The sequence below is a fragment of the Sipha flava genome, unplaced genomic scaffold (genome assembly GCF_003268045.1).
Source record: "Sipha flava isolate LNK unplaced genomic scaffold, YSA_version1 101_pilon_pilon, whole genome shotgun sequence".
Classification (NCBI taxonomy): Eukaryota; Metazoa; Arthropoda; class Insecta; order Hemiptera; family Aphididae; genus Sipha; species Sipha flava.
In genome coordinates, this window is record NW_020271715.1 from 1,090,297 (window position 1) to 1,111,924 (window position 21,628).

General features: G+C 26.9%; 2 protein-coding genes across 3 annotated transcripts; both read right to left on the reverse strand.

The window, feature by feature from the left end:
- Positions 1 to 299: 299 nt before the first annotated feature.
- On the reverse strand, positions 300 to 21,535 carry LOC112680679 (chorion peroxidase-like). 2 transcript variants are annotated; one of them, XM_025550870.1, is made up of 15 exons: positions 21,352 to 21,535; positions 14,231 to 14,377; positions 13,404 to 13,480; positions 12,816 to 12,909; positions 12,347 to 12,738; positions 11,928 to 12,101; positions 5,559 to 5,637; positions 5,022 to 5,167; positions 4,714 to 4,955; positions 3,324 to 3,456; positions 2,995 to 3,232; positions 1,619 to 1,711; positions 1,370 to 1,539; positions 1,171 to 1,279; positions 300 to 482 (listed from the first exon to the last, which is right to left on the reverse strand). In XM_025550870.1, exons 2-15 carry the CDS (start codon positions 14,374 to 14,376, stop codon positions 398 to 400), a joined length of 2,178 nt encoding a protein of 725 aa, XP_025406655.1. In that variant the 5' UTR covers position 14,377; positions 21,352 to 21,535; the 3' UTR covers positions 300 to 397. The 2 variants fall into 2 exon arrangements, with proteins under 2 accessions (XP_025406655.1, XP_025406647.1); XM_025550862.1 differs by lacking the exon at positions 21,352 to 21,535 and adding an exon at positions 20,170 to 20,505.
- On the reverse strand, positions 6,237 to 7,312 carry LOC112680692. The gene is made up of 2 exons (XM_025550878.1): positions 6,609 to 7,312; positions 6,237 to 6,542 (listed from the first exon to the last, which is right to left on the reverse strand). The coding sequence occupies exons 1-2, from the start codon at positions 7,027 to 7,029 to the stop codon at positions 6,238 to 6,240; spliced, it is 726 nt and encodes a 241-aa protein (XP_025406663.1). The 5' UTR covers positions 7,030 to 7,312; the 3' UTR covers position 6,237.
- Positions 21,536 to 21,628: the final 93 nt, after the last annotated feature.

Below are 21,628 nucleotides of genomic sequence, written 5' to 3' on the forward strand. Positions count from 1 at the left end.
CCCTACCTCTCTCATCCCTATACCAAGATCATACAGTTACGTAAAGATATATCATTAAACAATAATTGACCTTGGATATAGATTAAAATATCTAGTTCGCTGTGATAACCAATTAAATTGTATTTAAACACATCTTCTGATCGCCCTTACAGAAACATAGTTAGTATACATTAAGGATGTTATATTATACATAAAATCATTATTTAAAAAAATATATAAAATGTAATTACATAAATAATTTTACAACGTTGGAATAAATTAAAATTTGTGTACAACAAATCTGATTGTTTCACATTGATTAAAAAAATAATAACCCAATATATTAACTACATAGACATAATTATGAATACATATTTTTAAAAACATCTATAGCTAATCGTTATTTACATTTGATTTTCTAATTAGAAGACACTGGCAATTCAATCCATTTGTTCAGGTTTACTGATGGAATTATTCCACTACGACATGGTACTCGAGGATTACTGTAAAATAAGAGTATATTAAAAAAATTCCTTTAAAGTGTAATGCACACATAATAATATTTTAATTAAATATAATTTCAAATATAACATAAATAAACTAATTATGTTAAATATTATTATCTTATTTGTACTTTTATAAATACGAGTTTTTAATATAAGCAATAATTATCTAGTTGTGCAATTTACTGAACTAACTTTTCTTAACATTCCGATAATTTAGCTAGGTACCACTTCGCTTTCACTATAATTATACTATATTGGTGAAAATTAATATGTTTCTATTTATTTACTTGTGATAATTTAAATTAAGAATTTTCTATTATTGTATTAGTTAAAAAATAAAATAAATTTTTACTGTTGTCTCTTAATTAAAAATCCCTATATATGTTACTATATTCATAACATATTTACATATACAGCTTATATATTCCCAGATATGGCAGCTACAAATCAATAATATATATATATATATTATTAATACCAAAAAAGTGACGAAAGTTACTTAATAAATCTATATTTGTGTATATAATTAATATTTGAAACTTTAAATAATATCGATTGGACATTTTTAAAATTATATCGTTGAACAATTAATAAATTTAAAATTTACCTTTAAAAATTATTACCTAATTTATTATAAGTAAATTACTACTATTAATAAATAAAAGTCTATATATGAATTTCTTACATTTCATGATCAGGTAGAACGATTGGCCACAATTGAATGGTGTCCATCAAATCAGTATTGTCACATAACACTCGAGCTAATCTAGCTTTTCGAATTTCTTTAAGTTGTTCTGAATATAAAAATATTTAATTTCATTAGCATGATATCTATGGTTGTTTATTTGTTCTTCTATCCAACATTGAATATTTTTCTAAAATACCTGGAGTAAACGAAGATGGTTGATTGGGCAGTTCGTACCAAAAACGATCACCTCTTCTGGCATAACTGAATTGAGTAGCTAATATACACGAAAATACTGGACCAGCCATGCTACCGGGTAATGGTTTTTCGGACACGCCTCCGGACCATAAATCTACGTCATCTGGAGAACTGTAAGATGAAATAAATTAATATATTTTTAGAGTAAGTATCAATACGTTTAGATAATTTTTAAAGAAATTATATTCACTTGTATATAGTAGTATATCGGTTTACCGTAGAATTTGGCATCTCTAATGATAAGCTTTGGAATGAATCAGAAACTGGAAGGCCACAAAATTTTCTAAAAAAAAAGTTATTGATATATAATTGTAATTTAAATAAGGTCAAAAAAAAAAAAATTATATTGAGGTTTTTCTGTTATTAATTTATTGCCTCCTAGGGTAGGTCATTATAACGGATGTGCAAATCATATTATTATGCATTAGAAATCAGTTGATGTATAAAATATTTGATAATTCATATTACATTCTCACAATAAAGTATAGCTAAATATCAAAATATAATATTATGATTATTATTGTATTATTAGTTATATATAATAATATTAATAATATTAATTATATTAGTAATATTTAGTAATACTGTTAGTATTATAGTATATTATAAATACTCTTACTAGGAATCAATATCTTACACTTCTCAAAAAAAAAAATTGTTTGAATTGTTCTATAAAAACAGAATTAAATTAATTATTCTTATAAAAAAATAATTTTTTTTAATGCTTACCTTGGTATATTGATTGTTTTTGTTTTTTTATAAGATTAATAAAATATACTACACATGACTTTCATATTACTCATACATCATAACACATAAAACATAATCTATTAGGTATCTAGTAAAATTGGTCAAGATATGAATATTCTGATAAATATTTATTGTGTAAGATGAAAAGTAAAATATAATTTTTCAAATTATAAAGAAAATTCAGAAGTTAGAGTAAAATGTCTATAATAGATAACGCCTTCCCCTCCCGAAAAGCTAAGAAAAAATTCCCATGAAAACTATAAATATTTATTAAAATTTCTATTATATAAAACAAATAATAAGAAACTAAATTGATAAAAATCTGTACTTTTATTTTGAAATAACTAAAGAATTGTATTAACTGTAAAATAAAATTTTTATTTTGTGTGTAATTGATTCTATAATGTGGGCGTGAAGTTTTCAATTGTTGCTTTTATATAACATTAGTAGTCATTCAAAGCGATACTACAACTATCTAATACAACATTTTTTAATCGTTACGAATTTAACTTTATATAATTTTCACTTCGACACACGATACCTCTATTAAATAGAAACAATATTCTTTTTATCAAAAGGTAATAATACGATTTTACATATATTGTAAGTAAAAAAAAAAAAAAATTCACCATAGCGTTAAAGTTCGTGAGTGAACTATAATAAAAAAACATTTATCATGCATATATGTACATCAATTTAATCAATTTTCAGTTTATTTATAAACCAAAATAGTACATAGTACGTATGTACTAATATTACTATAGAATTATAACTTATAATTATAGCAGCGCCTATACATAATCTCGTTTCACTTACCTGTATTCCATAAATCCCGGTAATCCAAATTCTCTACCTCGTTGAATATTAAATGCCACTAAATCCACTCCAAACCTTTGCCCCGGTTTCTTAAACAATGTATTAGTCACCTCTTGTGTGACTGAATCGTCCATTGCTTGAGCAACTTGATTAGTCAATCCCATTATGTACTCGTCTAAGACTCCTGCTCTATACAAATCATATGGGCGGCGAATGAGATCAGACAATTTTTTAGAAGCTACGGTCAAAAGTTCGAATAGTCATATATTAACGCTTGTATTTTATGTACAATATGTATGAATATGTATATAGGTTTTATAATTATTTACCAATAAATTTATGGGCCTTGCTCCATCTCTCCACTGAATTTGGCAAAAATGTGTGACCAATTCGAAGAGCAGCTGCTGAAAATTCAGCGAGAACGTTGGGGCTTACATTTATATCATAACCATCCCAATAACCCTAAATAAAATAAAATTATAATTTTAACATAAACCCATTGATAACATCCTCAGAATAATATCTGCACTTTATGAAAACAAATTAATTTTTAAAATATTTTTATTGAAAAACAATTTAACCAAATTTGTCTTACTAATTTTTAACAAATTTATTGTAATCAATATTAATTTCGGATTTTTTATCATGAGAAAGTATCGTAAATTTAAGATGAAAGATATGTGGTATGTGGAATGTGATATGCGATAGGAGTTAATAATAAATACATTTTTCTGGAAGGGTTTACATTTTCTTTGGAAGTTGAGAAGGCTAATACCCATATCACCCCCTAGAATAAACACTGATTGTAACTGTCCATAAGTTAATGACTAACAATCTACTTGTAAAAATGTATAGTAAGTACAATTGAAATTTTTCACGATAACTATCATTATAATTATTGTGATCAAAATATATGAGACATGTTAATGGTATATTTTTATTTATGTAGTTTTGAAAAGTTACCTTAAAATACTGTAAGTTCTGTAGAAAAACTATAGTATTTTAATAATTTAATCCAAAACGTGGTAAACTAAAGTAAGTTATTGGGGTAATATAAAATAAATGTGCAAAATTAGTCTAAGAGCATTTAATATATTCAGTGGCGTACATTCAATCTTGGTCTGGGGGGGAGGGGTTTAGCAAAAATAATCGTTATCTTTTTTTTTTTGTTGCACAGATAAATAAGTTAAATAACTGCTATAAATAGATATTATTTTATACAACTTTTTTACCAATTTACAGTTTACTTTTACATTACAGTAAGTTAATAGCTATTGAAATATAAAAACAGTATAATTAACAAAACTTTTCAAACACCCATCAATATAATTATTTAATTATCATAATATTTTTATAGTTGTATATTTTAAGTTCAAAGTGTAATAATGAAACTGAATATATTACACGTCATCAATAGTAAAACAATTTTCTTTTTTTTTTGGCCCTGGGGGGATTTGAACCCGGGAACCCCCCCCCCCCCCCCCCCCCGTATTTACGCCACTAAATATATTATTTTAAAGTTCACTAAAAAATTTTTTTAATCAATAAAATTAATATAATTTTATACGAAAATGAGTTTCGCCTATATTACAAAAATGTTAAAATAAGAAGTGACGTAAATTGTATCATCCACAAAACTAAACTATAATTTTTCACTTAATGTTTAAATTATAGCAAAAATTTTACATTTTCATTAATATGGTAAAGTATATATTTTACTTCTTTTTGCAATAGTAGTCCAAATTTTTCCATTACTCCTTTTCCAAGCAATGTAGGCAAAAACTCATTATAAGTAATGTGTTGAATTTCTGCAATAACGATCCGTCTAGCTTCTTGGAAAATTATTTCATCATTCCAATGAGGATTCATTTTACTCAATTCACGAGCTATTCGGTTATGCTCCCTAGCCCATATTGTATGCATAGTAGTCAACACAAGTTGTTCATTTACACGTACTTCCCCTAATAAAACAACACAAATTAAATAATTTACTATATTATAACACATATACCTGTATATAAATATACCTGCATCAAAACAATACTGTGAAGGATTTAATCTTGTACATCCTTCGTCTGGATCTTGAATTTTTAAAGGCAACAAATCCTTAAGTCCGAGATTTTTAAATGCCGGGTTCATACGAAGTAAACCTCCAAAACCAGTTCTTAGATGTCTAATAAAAATATCAAATTTAAATATTAAATGATGATGTAATATTTTTGTGTTTATTTTAAGTAACTTTAACTTTTTATGAATTTATTTAATAAACAATTATACTTTATTACAAATAATATTTTAAGCATAACACACTATTAAAATTTCTTTACAAGCATATTATTATCCATTTATTTTACATGTTTTATGGGACATTTTTAAAATATTATTTTAAGGGTGACGATAAATTAAATTGTATGATATATTTTAAATTTGATAAACAAAAGCAATATTTAAAAAACCATTCTATTAAATATTATATTAAAATGTTTTTTAGTTAAACATTAGAATTAAACTTTCAGATAAGTAAATATGAATAAGTAAATAAAAAAAATAATATAATAATATACCTATTATATTCTTCAGTTACACTGTACACTGTATTTGCATCCAGTACACTAGTCAGCGTATTGAATCCTATTCTTGAACCTGCAATTTTATTCAAAGAATATAAGTACTTAAAATTGCTTACCAACTTAACTTATATAAATTATATTTTGATTATTAAATAAAATTAAAAAAATAAATATATTATTGATTGTTAAAAAAAACATGAGGCATACATTTATTCTTTAAATAATTAATAATACTAATTTAATAATTATTAATTTATATTTATCATGATTATAAAAGGATCAATATTAAAAAATATATAAACTAATTTAGTTTTAATAATAAATCACAACGTGTAAAGTAAAAAATAAAATTATAGTTACTTAACTAATTTTTTATATAGGTAGCTATTTATTTAGGTTGTGTTTATATGCAGGTACGGTACCTACGCATAAATCGTTATATGCAGGTACGGTACCTACGTATAAAACGTTATATGCAGGTACTGCGTCAAAATCATTCAGACATGAAAATCATTAAATTTTTTTAAGGTATATTACGTCATATTATTTATTACAATATTACATATTTTATTACATGAATAAAATGCGTCAAATAGAATATATATATATCAAACAATTTGATATGCTGTCACTTATTATAAGTTATTACCTGTATTATAAGGTATTACCTTCATCACTTTTTTTGTTTTTTTGAGGGTGGCTCACTGCTATGTTTTTTTTTAGTGGCTCTATCAACACTTGTTTTATTGAAGGAGCAAAGTTGTTTTAATGCGCGTTTGGGTCTACCTCTAACTTTCAATTTATCCTTAAACTTCAGTAGTAATCGTCCAGATAGATCAGCAGGCTTGCTTTCGTCTTCAAGTGTGGTTGATGTTCCTTCGCTATTGTCCTCTTCGTTCAATGTTTGTTGTACTGGAGGCTCGAATTCGATTGCGAGTGTTGACTTTGGTTTAGTTTCTATAGATGCACAAGCGCTCGCTGCAAGTAATGAACAATTTTCAATTTCAGAACCAGATCGTATGATACGTTCAATTTCTTTCATACCCTTAAGATAAGCTTGAAATTGGTCTGTTCCATAGCAAGCAGATAGGCTAGCGATGCTGAGGGCGATAGGCAACATCATATTGTATTTTTGACGGTTACTCAATACCGGAACTTTTTCCTTATCTAGACGTACTCTATTTTCTATCTCATCTAGTTGTACTTGATCTTCTATTTCATCTAAATTACGCGTAGCTGTATAATTAAGCTCTACATTTCTTCGTTGATGATAACGACTATGAAACAGAGACAATTCGAAAACGGCTGAGAGTGACACACATTGTTGTTCTCTTATTAGTAGTATATGGCGGCATGGAGACTGATTGTTAGCATAGAACGTACAGGTACATTCAGTATTCGAACATTTATAAACGACTTCATCCTCTTCATATCGTTCTCGTACACCTCCACATTCCAACTTCATAAACTCTTTCCGGTCTTATAAAGCTTTCAAGCTTTTATGAAAAAGTACACAACCACGGTCATTCAAGGCAAGTGATGCTTCAGCATTCAATTTACAGATGTTAGTGTCTTTGTCATGTATTTTCAGCGATCTGAGATTTGCCGTAGAAGTGGATTCAGTAAGTCTTTCTGAGCAGAACGATACAAGATGAACGATACTTTGAGAAATTTCAGGAAGCGAAGAGAACCTTGAATGAAGACTTTGTTTTAATGTCCAAAAAGATCTTTCAATTCTGTTATTTGTGTTGTCTCCTAACGTCGGAAGGTTATTTCTAAAACATTTAACCCACATGTTTTTGCAACTGTCCCAATTGTTGTTGAATTGGTCTTTTAGTGAAACGTACTTCATGTTGACTCGAACCTGAATATCATTAACTGAAGCGAGAAAAATATTTTTATTTTCATCGTAGAGCTTTTCACTCTGAGCATACAACATATTTTTGAATTTACTCATAATGTCATTTTTAAATTCAACCACTACGGGTGCTGTTGCTACAAGATTTTTAACATATTTTATTACATGAAATGTGCATAGTAAAATGGTTGCTTTTTCAAACACTTCCTTCAAATAGAAATTTCATTAAAATCTTTGTCAACTATGAAAATATTCGTATCTTGAGTGCATATCGTTTTAAAAACTGAAAAAGCTATGCGGAGATTACTGCTGGTCTCTTCAAATAGAAACGCCAGCATACACATCTCACTTTTATTGGTAGTAGGATTGAGATAACAAAAGCCACACAATTTATATTTGGACATGTCAAAATCAAACGATGTGTCAATTTGAACGACAGTTGAGCATGAAGCTTCAAAAGATTTTTTCATAATATTTGAACTAATACAAAGCACAGAAACGTTTCCATCATCATCTAATTTACTGACTACGTCACCTCCCGCTTCCTCAATTCCTTCCAGAAACATCTGCAGTTCCGATTCATCGGACGATTTGGGAACTAACTTTTGAAGCAAATTTCGAATTTTTTGCGATGAAAGTTTTTTGTCAAATTTACTTTGAAATACACGACTGATCTGACTGACTTTACAGTTTGCGTCGTGAAGATCTGTCAACACGTCTTTCTGTTCACCAGTGAGTTTCATTCTAGTCGTTCCAAACGCAGACCTACTTATTTCGTGATTATGTTCTTAACTAACACTCGTTATCTTGACCCGAGTAGAGTTAGCAGGCTTGAAACAGGTAATTTTAGCTTTGCACCTAATGTAATTGTAGTGTAGTTTAGTTCGTTTACCTGTACTATTTGAAGGCCGGTTGTAACCATGTCGGCAAAGAATTGTAACTTGACGCTTATTGTTGTTGGTAACAATTAACGGTTGGTAATTCTCATCACAAAACGTTTTAAAAGTTTCAAAAAATTGTTCATAACTGTTGAATATTTGGCCCACTTTAATATCATTCTTAATATCATCCATGATAATGAAAGAACTCAAAAAATCACGCTTCACACAAAAAAAACGCAAAAAACCGATCAAATAACTATGCATAGAACACAAAATTAAACACAGAAAGGACCACGGAGAATCACGGAGCATAGAATAAAATGCAGACAAGTGTCTGCGAGCAACTGGTTTCATGTAATATACTTTTGTACTTTAACTTTACTGTTTTTACAATGTGGTAATATTGCGATAAGTACAATTCAAAACTGATTATCGGTGTGGTGGAAAATCCTCACGTCACCTTATCGAGACAGTGATAATCTTAATGTGATGAAATAATCTGCTAATTACTCTTATTAAGTTTTATACCAAGCGTGCCTAACCTTTTCAACTTGTGGGTACATTCGAAATTTATATTTATACTACGGGCCGTATACACTTCACGGTTTTTTTTTTGTTCATTGTGATAAAATGTACATAACAATAGACATGATATTATCTTCTTTCACTTATCGAATTGATCACTCTAATCGTGTATGTTCAAACTGTATGTACTTCAAGTACCTATTGTATACAATATCCATGATTACCGAGCAAAGAACGATTGACTGTTTTTTTTCAGTTTTATATTTTATTTTCGATACGAATGTACAGTACCTGCATACAACATTTTATGCGTAGGTACCGTACCTGCATTTAACGTTTTATGTATAGGTACCGTACCTGCTTATAACGATTTATGCGTAGGTACCGTACCTGCATATAAACACAACCATTTATTTATGTAGGTAATAAATTTCAAAATTTTAAATCAAAATATCTGGCAGAAATATAGGTATATAATATATGCCTTCATATTATGAATATTAAAACCATATCATTTAATGTGGTTTAAAAACTAATTCAGCTTAATTATCAATAAAACTAGAAATACACATTTTTCCAAAAATCTAAATCAGCCATACTCAACCTGCGGCCCGCCAATGGTTTATATGTGGCCCAAACAGAACTCATTGAATTAATAAAAAAATTTTAAAACTAATATAAGTAAAAATAGGTATAACAGAACAATTAAAGTGTGTCCTACGCGATTGCGATAAGAATGATTATGTTTTTGGTATTTCCACTATTAATATTTTATAATGATTTTAATGTATTTTATCTTATCGCTAAACTGGCCGTAGCTCGTTTGTAGGTACGTATTATTATTATACAAAACGAATTATTAGTTGCATTGTAAATGTGTAATAGCGTTGGTGTCAGGCACATTTATTTATTAAATATTTCAACCGTCAGTTGTGACATAAATTTGGGGTTTTATTTTTTAATACTTTTTTTGACATTATGGCAGGCGTATCTTCAAAAAATAAACGAAAACTATCTGAAGAAAATCGAATGTTTCAAGAAAATTGGGAAGAAGAATATTTTGTCGTACCAAATAAAAAGGGTTCTGCTACTTGTTTGATCTGTAGAGAAAGTTTTATACTTAAAAAATATAATATTATTCGTCATTACACTAACAAACACGAATCATTTGATAGTATTTATAGTCCCGGGTCTTTGATGAGAAAAGAAAAATTAAATTCTTTCAAGAAGTCATTGCAACAACAACAAAGTGTTATGTCAGTGGCGGTATCACAAGATGCAGCTGTCACAACTGCATCATACGAAATTTGTTACATACTCGGTAAGCATATGAAACCATTTACTGACGCCGAAATTGTGACGGAATGTTTTATAAGTGCTTCCTCCTTACTATTTGATAAGTTTAGCAATAAAAATCAAATAATATCGGAAATTAAAAAAATGCAGCTTTCTGATTCTACCTGCATTAGGCGTATAGAAAATATTGCAAAATATATTTATAATCGTACCATCGAAGACTTAAAAAATTGTAAATTTTTTAGCTTGGCTTTTGATTCTAGCACTGATATTTCAGGCACATCACAATGTTTTATTTTTGTTAGATACTGTACTGAACAAAATTCTATTAATCAAGATTTATTGAAATTCATTCCAACGAAAGGTCAAACGAGAGGCATCGATTATCTCAATGTGATTACTAATTTTCTTGACAACAATGATATTGATATCAAAAAATTGGTTTGTGTGTGTACCGATGGATGTCCATCGATGACCGGATGTGACAAAGGATTTATTTCTCTGTTGAAAAAACAATATAATTTAACAAATATCTTGTCATTTCATTGTATTATTCATCAAGAAAACTTGGCAGCACGCGTTTCTATTCCAGAAGTAGATTTAGTGATGAAAAGCGTGATAAAAATAGTTAATTATATTAGAGCAAATGAACTCAATCATAGAAAATTTAAAAGTCTTTTAGAAGAAATGAACAGTGATTACAGTGACGTTCTTTTACATACTTCGGTGCGTTGGCTAAGTAGAGGAAAAGTTCTTCAAAGGTTTTTTACTTTACGATTAGAAATTATTGCATTTTTACAACAAAATAATAAATTTGATGAAATTGATAAAAACAATAATTGGTGGTGCTTTTTAGCTTATATGTGTGATATCACAGAAAAACTTAATGAGCTCAACTGTGGCTTAGAGGGCGAAAATAAAATTATTTCGCAGATGGCAAATAAAGTTTTTGCTTTTGAAGAGAAGTTGGAGATCTATTACGAGGAAATACAGAACCAAATTCTACATAATTTCCCAACCCTTACAAAAGCTAAACAAGATGACATTATAATTTCTCAAACAAACAATATAATAATTTTAAATCATTTAACTGCCTTATCTAATAAATTTAAAAAAAGATTTCAGGATTTAAGAGGTGTAAAGAATTGCTTTTTACTTATAGAAAATCCTTGGCACTTAGAAGTAATGAGTATAACACAATTATCTGAATTGATTGTATCTGATTATTCAAAAGTATTTGATGAGTTTATTGAATTAAAAAATGATACACATTTGGAAGTTATTTTCAAAGAAAAGCGAGAACAAAAAGAATACTTTGAATTTTGGAATTTAGTGCCAGGAAAATACAAAACCATACAAAAATGTGCCCACTTTTTGCTAACAATGTTCACATCAACATTTTTATGTGAAACTTCATATTCAAAAATGAAATATGCAAGGAATGTGTACAGAAATCGGCTTACTGATTCACATCTTGACGACTTGTTAAGAGTAGCATGCAGCAAGTACAAACCAGATTTATCCAAAATAGTTAAAGAATTATCTCAATATCAAAATTCACACTAATTTAAAATAAATATTTAATTTTTTTACAATAAATTTTCAAATGTTGTACACAATATAAAAATGTATTTTTAGTCTTTTTTCCGTTCCGTTCATTTAGACTTGCGGCCCGCGTAATATTTTAAAATATTTAATGTGGCCCAAATGAAAAAAAGGTTGAGTATTTAGATTCTAAATACTATATAAGAAATTTTGTCGTTTGTGTAAACCAATTTTTATAATTTATTAATACTTCCTTACCTAAACGACATCCTGGTCTAACTGCAGGAAAAGATCTTACAAAATCAATACATTTAATATTAAATTTACTGTAAAAGTAATCATCATCAGGAATGGGAATTTCGTTACAATATGGATGTTTTAAATTTGAAGATCTATTACAGCATTCTTCTGGTTCATTCTTAGTTTTTGGATCTGAAAAATAGATTTTGATCATATCAATAAATATATTTAAACAGAGTAATGCATTTTAAATTATTTCCGAATGCTAATTCATAAATTTTGATTGTTATCATAAGATTTATTTTTATATGGTTTATATTTTTTATATTAAATTCTAGGGTTAATTACTTTCAATTAAGACAGGTAAAAATATCAAAAACATTATAATATTTTAACGTCTTGTTTTACTTCTATTAATAAATTTAAACTTAAATTACCAGCAGGAGTGCCCATGAGGGTAAAATCATGATCCAAAAACTGACCAAATGCAACTAACATCAGGGTAGCTGCATGCTCATGAAATCCTTCATCGGGGTGCATTATCCTCGAAACCACTCTGGCCATTGGTAGTTTTTCATTATTGATACCGGAGATTTTCGGTGCACTCATACCATCGGAAAACAGCGGTCCCACTAGCCTCGAAAACGGTGTATTTGTAGCACCCCACGTTGGGTATTTAACGTTGTTACAAAGACCATCGTATCTTCTGTATTTACCCACTCTGCATTCGACGTTTGACAAATATGCCGGACACACTTCTCTGATTAAAGTTTTGGAGGTATCAATCGTTGGTAATCCTTTTTCTACTTCCTCGTACGAAAGTCCATAACTGATTTTTTATAAAAGGATAATTATACCCATTAGTCAACGACACATTAGGTTTACACATCGGCTGAGAATTTTTACTTTTTAGTCAGTTGTGTTGATATGTCCAACAATAGTTCCCCAACGGACGCCAACTCTTGAGCGTTCCAATTATTTTTATTTGTTTGTGCTACACCTAAAAGTTTTAATATAATTATATCAATATTTAAACTCTGATCATTATTGCTTTTCACACAATATAAATCGCATACGATTTAAACATATATCTATTGGTAATAATAGTATTTCTCAATATTATTCATAATCTGGTAGATTAAAAAATTAGATTCTTCAACGGCTATAATGGTTTCGTAAAACCGGTTGTAAAAAATCTAAGCTCCTTTCACTGATTATGAATATAGAAAAGTGTACAGATATCGTACATCAATATTCTATCTGACATTTTTTTTTATTTTCTAGCATAATACTAATTATTTTGATTTCTAAATTTTGTGTTTCTGAAACATTAAATTTTAAATAAAAACAAATAATATAGCTGTAAATTTTCAAAATCAGATTGAAAAATGTGCTGTAGTATAAGTTTATAAATCAATTTTAAATAATTCTTATCGTTGTTTTTGTGTTATTATGAATCTTAAGAATTTTTTATACTTATATTTAGTTACTTACTGATCCTTTTTCTCGCGTCAATATATGCTTGGTTGATTGCTTCGTAAGTTATACATTGACCAGATTGACCCATACCACTTGATTATTAAAAATATAAATATAAAATAATTAGACCACACCCAATTTAATTTTTATTGTATAATCTATCAAAAATATATTTACAAAATATTTGAACTATAATCAACATATTAATTAAAATTCTCTACAATCAAGCATGATTTAAATATTGATAAAAATCTAAGATATCTATATTCAAATTGTTAAGGGTAGTAATTGAAAATTGTTTTTTAATAATAAATAAATATGTTTCATTAAAATATTAAATATATTAGCTTTTGATTGTATTTAACAATTTCCCCCCATCATGTTTTTATGATTTGATTTTTGCTGATTAAATTTGGACGGTTGATTTCCTAATGGATGTGATAGATAGGGATTTTACAAGCAATTATTAACAACGCAGTAGAACAAACAAAATTTCAATGAAAGAAATAAAGTATTATTTAAATTGTTGGGTGAATTATTATTGTATATTCAATAATTCACTATTATTTGCATTTCATTTAATTCTTAACTAATCTATACTTATTTGGAGATTTCTACTTGATACATTCTAGAATCATCCATTATCAATTGATAAAAATGCCAAATTATAGAATATTATTAAAATATTGTCAGTTTTAGTCGACTTTAGAATTACATCGATTTTATGTTTTGATTTCAATCATAAGAACACTATATTACATTAAAATTAATGTTATTTCAGAACATTCACGTAGTCGGTAATAAAACATATTTTTATCGTAAAAAATATTATTAATACTTACAGTGGACCACCCCTCAGTGTATTAGTATTAAAATCAAAAAAACTTGTCCTTCCCGGACCAGTCAATTTTAGAGCGCATTCGCTATCAGTTAATTGAGTTTTCCCAAGATTACATATTGTCAGTATTACACTGACAATTATAAACATGCTATAACAAACATAATAAAAATTATGAAAATTACTTATTTTCTACAGCATAGAATCGATACACAACATGAATTATAAGCCAACTAAGTGTTAACTTTTAAAGACATTTTTTATATTGACGATTAATTACATTCAAATACATTTGTGTATATTATGAATACTATGTACCATATTAACTATGCATACTATCTGATAAAAAAATGAAATGAAATTAAGAAAATTATGTTATAAGATTTGCTAACGCTTTCTAAACGAAATAATACCACCAAACGCGATCCTTAAATATTCCATTTGTTCAACTCAAATTATAATCATTGACCACAACGATTCATAATTAAGTTAAAAGAGTTACAAATATAATTTAATAATTTATGTTTATGACCCAGAACGATAGAGCTAAATTTAATTTATTTTATTTTAATCAGGCATCTCTATTTATGACGAAATCACATTGAATTAATTAAATATTACTCATCTAATGTCTGCAAAAGGTAATTATTTTTTTTTTGTCTTTGTGTGTTGTATATTAATGTCAGATTTTTCATAGAATTAAAATACTAATTTTTTCAACATTAGAAACACATTTTTGACCAATTTAGGTGCAATGACATAATCACACATCTTTTTTTTTTTTTCCAATTTGAATCGAAACGACCATCTGGGGCTTTATCGATGTCTTTTTCACTTGGGAAGGGTAGAGTGCGCTAAGAGGCACTTGCACCCCCTTTTCTAAGAAGATAATTGACACGTGTGTTAACTTCACTCCCAGTGGAGTGGGTTCGGGGAGAAACAGAAAAGGCAACCAGAATGATGGCAGGGGAGGGAGACTACAAAAAACCCTGCAGAATATTTTTTGCACTGAGCCAGGTTCGAACTGGTGACCACGTATAGTGGCCACATTGTGTGACCACTGGACCACTTTGCCCCCTTGACACATCTAAAAAAAAGTAATTTTACTAATTTTTATCATAATATTTAATTTTTTTTTTTCATATACTTAAAATTGTATTATCTTAAGTAATAGAAAATTTTCAAAATATTTCAATATTTATAGATCGAATCAATAATTAATTATATTTGTAATTATTTAAATTATAAATAAGCGATATGTGTATTATCATTTATTGGGTATCTATCCTGCAACTCCTTTACATTTTTATATTGTTTAAATGTCATTTCCAGATTATAATCTCTGCATTATATTCACTGAAATTCCAATAAAATACGTACATACATACAGTAATCCCTCGTTATCCATGAAGGTTACGTTTCAGACAAGTTTCGCGGATAACGAGACCATAAAACAATGTAAAAAAGGAGGTTAGGTTTTATTTTTTTAATTTTAAAATTCGCAATAACATTAATATATATTTTATAAAATTACGTAATGTACATATTTATTTGTTAAATAGGACCACTTTCCATAACATTTAATCGTATTTTTCTTCATTTTTTCGTATTTCTTGAATACTAGTTTTGTTAATTTCGTACTTTCTAGCAAGTGACGTTACGGTATCAACACTTCTAATCTATCAAAAATTTCACAAATATCAACTAATAACTGAACATTTGACGACTATTAACCGTACGCATGTAGATACCTTATGAGGTATATTTTTTATAAGTACATACATAGTTACCATGCATAGATACATTACATACATTACATACATACTTAGAGACATAGCAACAATAATTTGCAAAAATGAATCTACTTAAATTATCTACAGTGCTCGAATAACATCGGTAAAATATTATCGCATTAATAATATTTAATTGTGGATACAACCGCGGATAAGTATAGATTACTATATTTATACGAAAAGTTATTCATTGCTTCGAACACATTACGTGTTTAAAGTTTAAACTAAATGTCATATGAACAAGAATTTCATACTTCAATATGATAGAATTATTTTTAATTCTATATGATAAATATCTTTCATTTTCTCAGTATCTATAGTACATTATTAATGTTTACCATCATATTTTTAGTTTAAAATAACAGAATGAAATACAATTATATCATACGATTTTGTTTTAACGCTATGAAAATACTAAATTGTTTTATTACAACAATAATTATAATGCATTGTTTTAAAATATAAATAAAACAACAGTGTCCATTTAAATAGGTATATTTATAATGACTTACATTACATAAAAATACCCATTTCCAAACACATAAAACTATGTATTAAATTTGTTATCAGATTTTATGCGAACAGTTCGCATAACAAAACTTGAATTGTACTAGCTATTATATTATTATGTTTTGAGATCACCCGTGCTTTCACTGACATTAGAACAACATTATTATTTCTGCCATCACGTGATGCTTCGTATTAAAATGATTTTAGTACCGCAGTCACAGTTACTATAACAGAAAATTGCTTGGCTATAGTTTTCGGTTATCGATAAATTTACATTTAAGTTAAACTTCACTGTTCATAGAGAAGTATATTATGTTAATAAATTAGTTTTGCACAGATAAACTATAATTTGTTAATTTGGTTTTCATATTATTCACAAGAGTTATTTGAAAATACAGATAAAATGTGATTTTGTACTATTAAAGCAAACAAAATTAACACCCGTATAACTTCATATTCTAGCGTCTGACTATGCTGACAATAAAGGCATTAATAGTATTTTATAAATATATAAAACAAATCGTTTTCTTATATCCTGAAACTTTCGCCAACTACACATCATTTTAAAAGTACAAACATGAAAGCTGGCAGTGCAATAAATCGTTTCGTTTCAATCGCTAAAGTGTATTAATTTTTATTTCTATTTTCGTTCTGTGCATATGAGAAGAAACAATTACACTTTGATCATGTTTTGATTGCAAAATGTGATATTGATTGCAAATTGCATTAATGAGTGTCATTACAGTGAAAATATAAGGCATTTTTTTTTATTTTTATATTTTTATTTTTTGGATTATTCGGTCACTAGGACCATCCCGTTTCCCAACTAATTCTCCATCCGTCATTATTCCTCACCAAATCCTACCAATTTGCTCCGCCTCCTAATTTTTCTACATCCCTCTCAACTGTATCTTCCCATCTCAATTTTGGTCTTCTCAAGGGTCTTTTTCCAAACGGATTATATTCCAGTAATTCCAACACCATTAGTAAAGAGTTTTGGCTCCGCATTCCATGTCCTACCCAGTGCAGCATTAACATATTCTCTTAATCAGCTCTTCTATATTGTTTTCATTAAACATTTCTTGAAGCTCTCTGTTTTTCCATCTACTCCACTCTAATAAAGCTATTTATGTTCAACTAATTGAATACGGCATACAAGACAATACAAAATAATATTGAAATTACGAACACAAATGTAAAATTTTCTATTACAGTTCTTTTTGAAATAGAAATCGATATTATCTTTAAACGATGAGATATAATGTATCATAAATATTATAGTCGAGATACAGCTGTAATATATTGTTTTAAATAAAAACATTAAAACAATCAAAACATTATATTTATAATGTATATGATTTGTTATCTTATTAAATAGTCCTGTGTTATTATCTTAATAATTATGATGAGGAATAGATAATTGCGTCGGAGAAAAAATTAAACTCAAGTTGCCAGATGGAACATAAAACATTTCACAAAACACGATTTTAATTATTCTGGATGACGTTTTTACAGCACAAGTTAAACAAATATAAAAATATTTTGTTGAAAACAAATTTGTGATAAAATATTGCAATTTTCTGTGAGAAAGCAATCCTAATGCAACGTAGCTTTAAGAAAACCGTACTATGTTACATTATTAATGTACAAATCTAGAAAAAGATTAATATTGCATTAAATACTGCATTACTAAATAATATATTGCGCATGACATTTCACCATAACAAAATTAAAAATGAATTTATGGTTTGTAATAAGAATTCTCAGCATCAAATATTTTAATCATAACATAAACTTCTATTTTTTTGAAGGCTAACATTAACACAAAACTGCTTTATTCCATTAATATATAAATTTTTAAATTAGTATTTTAATGGAATACTCTGAAAAAACTTTTTATGTGTTAAAGTAGTCACCTAGTCACCTGTAGCTACACATACAATTGTAGTATAGAAAAACTAAATTTAAACATAATAACATATTGTTATACTGAATGTAATTGTTCATATACGCAGAGAAAGTCTTATCAGGAATTATAATTTTTTATAACTATTCGTTTGTGACTTCATTCTATTATATTGTAGATTTTTTATTAATTTTTTTTTTTGGACTAACATTTCCATTGATGTCCTAAAAATTTGCACAAACTTAAAAATCAATTTGTACAAAAACAAAAAAAAATAAATACGTATAATTTAAAATAAAAAACAATTAAAAAAAGTATTACGAGTACACTGGAAAAAAGAACCACTCACTTTCGAAATTTTCGGAAATATCATCAAAAATTGTTAGGATGATGTTTTAGTTTACAAAAAACTTTTCTCTTGTATATTTGAAAATAAAGATCATCACAAAGTATAACATTTAAAATATAATATGAGCACCAATAAGTTATCAATAAAATAACATTTTATAAGAGAAATTTTCTAAAATTGTTTACTCTAAAACTTCATTATTGTACATGGAATCGTAAATTTAGCTGAAAATAAAAATATTTCAGTAAAATATTCAGTATTGAGATATTTTAACACTGCGTATGGGCACCATACTCTGTATTCACGTATTTAAAATTTGATTAATTCTTATATCCTTTCGATAGATAAACATTAAAATCATATTTTTACCACATATATGTATCTTAATAAATACTTTTACCTATGTCTACCCCAAAAAAAAAAAAAAAATTGTTCTCATGTTAACAGCCTATATAGTTATTTACAACAAATGATTAGGTAAACATTTTTTGGCAGTAGGATTCTATAATATGAAGCTACAAAATTCGTTTCAAAATATGTTTATAAATTACTTCATTATTCATTCAAATATATTTTAGGAAAATTAAATTTAATAATGAAAAATATATTTAAGTACAGTAATACAGAAAAGTTTTAATTTTTCGATTGTATAATAATAAAATATATTTATTTTACAACAATAAAGTATAAGTTAAAGAACAAATAAAATAAATACGTATGTATATAAATATAAATGTATCTAAATATGATTAACATATTATGTATGATACATACATTTTAAAGTAAATATATGATAAATATATAAATTCAAATTTATACAAATTTAAATTTATAAGTACTCATAAAACTATACGTAATATTGCATTTAGTTTGTATTGTTTATTATTTGAATTTTGAATTTTGAATTTTATTTACACTAATGTTAATACTCTTTATCACTAATATAAAGTCAAGTTTTATCACTTAGATCTGTTATAAATTAAATACTTTAAGACACTCATAAATCATTAAGAATGAAAACTATAGTTTTCATTAATAAAAAGTTTTGATAAAATTCGAATTAAACACAGGCGTTTATTCAAAAAAAAAAAACACAATAACATTACCGTTTTCTTTAAAAAAAATCTCAATCGATAACTAGGAAAATGCATTTTCTTTGAAACTTTTATAGATTTAACTTTATTTCTAGTTATGTTAAAAATGTTTTTTCTTACACAAGTTTTAATATAAAATTACACAACGAAAAAAAAATACGACTATATCATCAATAATAACTAAAAATATGTATATATAAAGTAATTCACTAAGTCGTATTTAATTTATTAATAAATAAACCAAATAATTTGAATTATCAGTATAAAAAATTATATTATTCTTAAACTTACCTATCCATTAATGACTAATGTGACTATCCTCGAACTAAACTCTACAAATCACAATACTCGTGTATATACTATAACGTTTAAGATCCGTGTGAGAATACAAATTCAAAGATTCAGAGATCGTCTCAATGACCGCTTTTTCATAGAAAAACTTCTCCTACCCTTTTAACATAATATAATAAAATTCAAGATACCTTTCACTAATCAAGTATACTTTAGAAAATATAGTTACATCAAATACGCAATGTGCAGAATTTAATTAATTAACTACACACAGAAATGTCATTAGAGTACTAAAAATGGTTTGAAGTATAATTATCGCATGTAAATTAAATTAATTATTCTATTATTTTAGGATAATTTTTAACTCATCAAGTATCAAATTAATATAACTACATACAATAATGCAATAAGGATATATATTTTACAAGTATGTATAATTGTATAACAATAAACTTTTTATTTCCGGTACGTTCTATACGATTTAAATGTGAAATTGTAGGTGAATCTCAATATTAATATGCAACTTGATCAAATGATACATGAATCACAGAAATCTTATCTAGCTCATCAATTAGTCAACCCCTGGTTTATTCAAATGTAGTTTGAAGAAATCGCTACTCTCCGTACTGTTAATTCCTCACTTTGGTATGTTTACATATCATAATAATTTTAAAATTGAAATTGTAAATTAATTGGTTGATCAATAAAAACAATAAAAAATCCACTTAAATACAAATTTATCCAAATCTGTTTTAATTAATAACAATTCTCTACCAACACGCTTATTATGAATCTCATCGCTTTACCCATTCATAAAAAAATGCTAATTAGTACCAACTATTATTTTTTTAAATACAAACGATAAATAATGTAAAAAATATACACTAAAGTATAAATATAACTATGTAAAACTCATATATTATTATTTCTATTGAATTGATAATGTTGAAATATTGAGTGTCATCTACTACATAAAATTCTTTATATTATATATATAATAAAATTTATACGAGTAACAACAAAAAATGTTTATAAAAAATATTTTATAAATAAACAATTGTTTATTATTATTAATTTTATATTTTAATAAGTAGATAATAAATATGGGATCTAATATATGAATCAAACCAAAATATATTTGAATAAAAGCAAATATAACTGTATTATTAAAAATGCACTTACTCTGGTCAATGGTGAAATATTATTATTAACAGCCGAAGCTTCTGATAACTGATAACTGAAAAAACGGTGTCATAACAGCAATATTTATTAAACGTATTGAACCATTGAGTGGATTGACTGTATTGTATTATCTAGATCATTACAAAAAAAAACAATTAATTGTGTTATACTCGTACTTAAACAAATATTGTAATTACTTCAACTAAAACACATATTAACTAAAATTAAAACATACATTTTAAAAATAAGGAGGAATAATACAGGATAGGACATAGAT

Bases quoted from the DNA above. Each gene is read 5' to 3' on its own strand.
- LOC112680692 (XM_025550878.1), bottom strand. From the start codon at position 7,029: ATGAAGTTGGAATGTGGAGGTGTACGAGAACGATATGAAGAGGATGAA. The intron at 6,543-6,608 runs GTATGAAAGAAA...CATTACTTGCAG, and splicing joins ATTTCAAGCTTATCTTAAGG to CGAGCGCTTGTGCATCTATA.
- LOC112680679 (XM_025550862.1), bottom strand. The intron at 3,233-3,323 runs GTAAATAATTAT...TTTTGACCGTAG, and splicing joins CAAGGCCCATAAATTTATTG to CTTCTAAAAAATTGTCTGAT. The intron at 1,540-1,618 runs GTGAATATAATT...TTCATCTTACAG, and splicing joins CGATATACTACTATATACAA to TTCTCCAGATGACGTAGATT.